Below are 6,009 nucleotides of genomic sequence, written 5' to 3'. Positions count from 1 at the left end.
GACATTCTACTTTAAACTGCTGATTATCTCAGGCCTCTGACTTAATAAGTCAGGATCCCTTTTTTATCACAATTATTCCCTTACTGGACTCCGTACACGTAAGACTTATTAAGTCACTTTAAATATGCAGCTATGAGTTAATAACTCACAGTTCAGACTAAATCAGATGTATTACCCTAGAGGTTTACTGAATACCCAATAGAAACAGTTTAAAATCAACATGGTGGGGGTCATTGATGATGAATGATTTGTTTTTAGTGTGTGTTTCCTGGTCTCCAGCATTGATCCAATAAGGAGGCTTTAAATTACAAGCTGAGCATTTCATTTTTTTAAAGTTGGATTCAGTTCCGTAAACGTTCCAAAGGACCTTCCTGTTTACTTTGAGTTTGTTCATCACATGACTGAGTGTTGTCTGCTGCCTACGTCACAGATGACTGGCAGTCTTCCTAAAACAGCTGCCAATGTAATACAGACGTTACGATAGGTCAGAAAGCTGCCCGCTCCAATCAGCAGTGTGTCTGCTACCATCATTTCAATCATGTAGACGTGTTCCACGTCCTCAACGTAAAGTATGGACAGATACACGACCCTCCACTGATCCCAGGAGTCAAGCTCGTATCCAGCCGTAAACGTTCCGTCTGGACAAAAACAAAATCAGCTAAACTAAAATGTCCCATTTTAATTTATTTCTATTTTTATCTATTATCCAAAAAAGTTTTTATATTTTACAGTTTTACAGAAAAAAAAGATTTGTTTGTTTAATAATGAAAGGATTGCATTTAATATATTTACTTTTTGAATGTTTGCAGTTTGAACACATTGAGATGTTTTCATGTAAACAGGTTGTTGTGTGTTTGTGTGTGTTTGTGTGTATGTGTGTTGTGTTTCAGAGCACTACCTCCCTCAGTCTGCAGCCCCCCCTCCCTCTGCTGGGAGTCTGTATTTAGACGCCTATGAGGTGGGCTTCCCTCTGGGTGTGAACGTGGAGCGACCCACGCCCTACCACCTCCACCCAGGTACAGCAGCACGCTCTTATTGTGACTCCGAGGGGAACATTCCTCCTCCTGATGGTGAGCATTAGTCAGAAAGTGACCCAGCGCAGAGGCAGTGAACAAACTGTGTGTGTGTGTGTGCAGAGGCGGCGCAGGAACCTCCCTCTCCGTACAGCCCGTTCATCCTTCTCTCCAACCTGCGCGCTCACCTCTACGTTTCTCTGGAGAAGAACGGATGGATGCAGAAACGCATCGAGGAGCTGGAGGAGGAACGCAACTTCCTGCGCTGTCAGCTGGACCGATTCATCGTTAGCATGCGCACAACGGAGGGTGAGCGAGCTCAGTGTGTGTTGAGTACGTTTGTTCGTGGGGCGGTGCAAGTATTGGAAACCAATAGTGATAAAGTTTGTGAGCAGTGATGAGAAAAGTGACCAAAAATGAGTAACAGGTGAAGAAAAAATAGTGAAAAGTGACTAAAACAGGCCTAAAGCAGTAGAAATGGGCAAAAAAAAGGTGGTATGTAATGGAAAAATTTAGTCACTTTATTTGTTCACTGCTATCATAGCAATATGATTCTGATTTATAGTTTACATGAGAGAAGACACAGTCAGATTAGTGTACATCTATGTGTTGTCTAATAATCTAGTGATAATCTAGTGATAATCTAATGATAATCTAATGATAATCTAGTGATAATCTAATGATAATCTAATGATAATCTAGTGATAATCTAATGATAATCTAGTGATAATCTAATGATAATCTAATGATAATCTAGTGATAATCTAGTGATAATCTAATGATAATCTAATGATAATGTAATGATAATCTAATGATATTCTAATGATAATCTAGTGATAATCTAATGATAATCTAATGATAATATAATGATATTCTAATGATAATCTAGTGATAATCTAATGATAATCTAATGATAATATAATGATAATCTAATGATAATCTAGTGATAATCTAATGATAATCTAATGATAATCTAATGATAATCTAATGATAATCTAATGATAATATAATGGAGGGTCTGGAGTGTGGTCCCAGTCCAGTCCTGGAATTATAAGAATGTATTGATTCTGATTCCATTATTGATTGTCATTGGGTGATGGGATGAAATAATTCAAATGGATTTGTTTACTTTAAGTCTTTATTATATTATCTTTGTTTCTTTAATTTCCTGTAAGAATATCATCTTTATTTTAATCCACCAGATATAGATTGTTTTCACTGGATAATAATAAATACAATATACGACAAACATTTGAGAATATTTACAGTTCTCATTTTGAACTTGATCCAAAAGTAATTCAGACATAAAACAAATAATTATTCTGTAAAAAAGAACATATTAATATTGTTTAATTGTCAGGAAGGATAGGAGATGGTTCTGGTCTCCAGCTGTGGAGAACACACTGTGTTTACAGATGTTCCTCAGCTAAAGCTGACACCATTGGTAATGTTCTTCACCCACCACCACAGGGTGGCGCTGTCTTTAGTTGTGATGGGAGGAAGGTTTCCTTATAGTTGGACTTCTTTAGACCATGTAGGGCGTATAAAACACACGTTAACGGAATCCACCAATCAAAACGGAATTCACTGTTGAACGTGGAAATGGACAGAATCAGCATGAAACGTTTTTTTATGGAAAATAATTTCCAGGGGGGACTGCTCATCAGGTGCCCCTCCCCCCCCCCCCCCAGCCTGGCTGCTTCAAACAGGCTTTTGATTCCCATTCCTGTGTGTGTGTGTGTGTGTGTGTGTGTGTGTGTGTGTGTGTGTGCGTGTGTGCACGTGTGCGCGTTTGTGTGTGTGCGTGTGTGTGTAGATTGTTTCTCTGAGGCTCAGCGGGTGGTGAAGGTTCAGCCCGTCTCGTCTCCTCCTCCTTCACCGATGACCACACGCTCAGGAATGACCCTCAAACGTCTGCACAAACCACGAGCTCGCTGCAGCAGCGCCATCCCCCGTACGCACGCACGCACACACACACACACACACACACTACAAATACGTCTTCAATTTTCCATGTTTAATTACAACTCATTCATGATTACGTTGACTGACATTTTTTCCAATTACAATTCAAATTGCAATTATTATTTTTGCCCTGAAAGTCAATTACAATTACGTTCTCAATGATGAAATTTCAATTAATTACTGGTCCTTTAATAAATTCCTCTTGTGTTAGCTTTCTGTTAGCATCTCTAATGCTAACGGGTTAGTTTGACCCATGTCTATAATCATCTGTAAAATACACTAATAAATATTATCTATCATCTCATTAGTTTATCATCTATTGATTACCTTGTTAGACTTCCTAATCCATGATTATATTGATATTAATATTTATAGTGTGGACGTCTGAGGCTTTTTTCTCAGATTTATATATTTTTAAATGGTAAAATGATCCTGAAGAGAAGTGACAGGTAAACTTAATCTGAAACATATTTTAAGTATTATTAACTACGTATGTGTGAGACATGGATTCACTAAAGGATGATAAACCTGTTGCTTTCCTAACTGGAGGTCTGAAAATGCCATCCCACCTGGTTGTGGGCAGTGCTACATTTATAATGATGTCCAGATTTGATGAATTGCATTGTTTCCCTGCATTCATTTATTTGCATGACCTCCTCCCACACACTCCTGATTCTCTGAGCTTTGTGTTAGTGCGTGGAGGAGTGACGTTTTAATTACCCATAAACCTTTAGTGATCTGACCCATACAAATAGAACATTGTTTTCAAATCATAATTCACAACTTTTAGAGGATTTTTACTCCACCTACAATTAGTTTCTGATGTCAATTATAATTAATTCATGAATAAAGCAGCAGCAGTTTTTTTCAATTGCAATTATATTTACAATTATAATTACGCCAAAATTGTAATTACACACACACTGAAAGTAGTTTCTATTCTTTTTGTGTGTGCGTGTGTGTGCGGCTGCAGTGAAGCAGGAGTTCCATCTGGAGGAGGAGAAGTTCTTCACTGATGAAGAGTACATGGAGGAGGAGGAGGAAGAGGAAGAGGAGGAGGGTGGGGCGGAGTCGACCATGGAGAAAGGCTCCAAGAGGAAGGTCAAAGGTCGGAACGACAGAGAACCCCGGATGAAGATGAGGAGGATCTTTAGGATCACTCACGGAAGAGAACGACAGAGAGGTAAAGGATGGATGAAGGATGGATGATGGTTGGATGATAAATTGACGGTGTGTGACGTGTACAGTGAAGGACCCTGAAGGCGTGTTGATCCGCTATAAGAAGATCCTGACCACGTACCAGAAGGTGAGGAGCATGTCTAGAGCGTTCCAGATCCACGGGGTGGACCGTAACACCATGGCCTCCACCTCCCCCATCGCTGAGATGCTGCTGGTCGCCCCCGAAAAGGTACGACCACACATAACACGCCCCAAAAACCAGTACGGCTACGACTTAGTCCTGGAGCACAGCGATATGTGAAGAGTTAAAAACATTAAAAACATTAGAGAGAAACAGAACATCATCACAGCTCCAGATCCATGAAGTCACAAAAATGGTGGAAAAGGTGGTGAAATGGGATTTTAAAAACCACATTAGAGTGGATAATGGAATTTAAAAATGTAGGAAAATTACTTTAAACCAGTGGTTCTCAAACTTTGGTTCTTGTTCCTCTTTTCTCTTATTTCTGAATCCTAGTCATGCACATTAGAAAATGTGCAGAAAAGTCATTAAAATGTGATGTAAAAGTGTCAGAAATGGGAGAAATGTAGCAAAAATACAATAAAAGGAGCAAAAATATGGCAGAAAAAGTGATGAAAATAGTTTAAAATATGGTGAATTTGGTGTAGTTGTAGAAAAAGGATAAAAATACATAAAAATGGGCTCAAAATGTTCAAATAATATTCTTAGTTTCTTGAAGGCATCTGGGGACCCTCTCCCAGTGTCTCCTGACTCCAAGGTTGAGAACCATTGGCTTGCTGTGTTTCTGCTGAGTCACCACTCTTCCTGTTTCCAGCTGGCTGAGGTCGGGGAGTTCGAGGCTCCCAAAGAGAAACTCCTGGATTACGCTCGTCGCTGCTATAAAACCATGGACGAGTCGACTCACGCTAAGGTTCAGAGCATGAAGAAGACCCACAAACTGCTGCCCATCTCATACCGATTCAGGAACTGACTCACAAACTTCATTTAGAGGTGGAGTCAGTGACTTGGCAGAAAACTGAGTCAGAAATGCAATAAAAATTAAAAAACGACCTCAGAGTTAAAAACTGAACTGAGTCAGACTTGATTTAAAAAACCAAGTCCAGATAAAAAATGTAGGAACTGAGTCACAGATTTATTTAAGACTTCAGTTGGAAACTGCATCAAAAACTCCATTTTTGAAACCAATTTTCAAACCAAGTCAGAAACAGGATTTAAAACCAGGTCTAAAACGTGATTTAAAAACTGAGAAACTTTGAGTTAGAAAATCGAGTCAAAATCTTACTTTAGAAACTGAGTTGGAGAAATATTTACACTATATTTACATGATGTGAATTAAACAGTTTGTTTGTTTTATTCTATGCTTTAGTTTGAGAAGTGATGTTTGCTGAAAGTCAGAATCTTTATTTAGAAACAGTGAAAGTGAAAGTATTATTACTTGTATTTATTTATATATTTTTTGCTTTATTTTGTAAATAAGTGAAAGATAAACGGCTGCTTTCTACATCTACTCTGTTACAGTTTGTGTATTTATTTATTTTTTTGCTTTATTTAAAAAGTTTTTTCCTGTGTTTTTGCACATTGACAATAATTTTGTCCTTATAATTTATGTTTTTTTTATTATCAGAGGGATTGTATTTGTTTACATATTATTTAAAACAATGCAAACATTGTTTATTTTCTGTTTTTTAATAAAACTTAAAATTTGCAATACTTTAGTTGGTTTTTACCTTATTTTTCATAATGATGAGCCATAACATTATAACCACTGCCCGGTGTAGTAGAACTTATGGTGTTATAATAGTTCGTTTCAATTATAGGATAAAATACTAA

At 37.8% G+C, this 6,009-nt stretch overlaps 1 protein-coding gene across 2 annotated transcripts in view; it reads left to right on the top strand.

Annotated features, from left to right (window-relative positions):
• Positions 1 to 5,149, top strand: part of LOC114460925 (coiled-coil domain-containing protein 106-like) — a 6,217-nt gene extending 1,068 nt beyond the window's left edge. The window contains exons 2-7 of one of the 2 annotated variants that reach the window (XM_028442806.1): positions 891 to 1,016; positions 1,137 to 1,322; positions 2,830 to 2,967; positions 3,952 to 4,161; positions 4,226 to 4,386; positions 4,994 to 5,149. In XM_028442806.1, coding sequence (XP_028298607.1) covers positions 891 to 1,016; positions 1,137 to 1,322; positions 2,830 to 2,967; positions 3,952 to 4,161; positions 4,226 to 4,386; positions 4,994 to 5,149 — 977 coding nt within the window. Of the gene's footprint in view, positions 1 to 890; positions 1,071 to 1,136; positions 1,323 to 2,829; positions 2,968 to 3,951; positions 4,162 to 4,225; positions 4,387 to 4,993 lie in introns of both variants that reach the window. The other variant, XM_028442804.1, reaches the window with a different exon arrangement.
• Positions 5,150 to 6,009: the final 860 nt, after the last annotated feature.

The sequence above is a fragment of the Gouania willdenowi genome, unplaced genomic scaffold (assembly GCF_900634775.1).
Source record: "Gouania willdenowi unplaced genomic scaffold, fGouWil2.1 scaffold_85_arrow_ctg1, whole genome shotgun sequence".
In the NCBI taxonomy this organism is placed as follows: Eukaryota; Metazoa; Chordata; class Actinopteri; order Blenniiformes; family Gobiesocidae; genus Gouania; species Gouania willdenowi.
The sequence above is the reverse complement of the archived record's forward strand: the minus strand, read 5'-3'. Positions and strand labels throughout refer to the sequence as shown.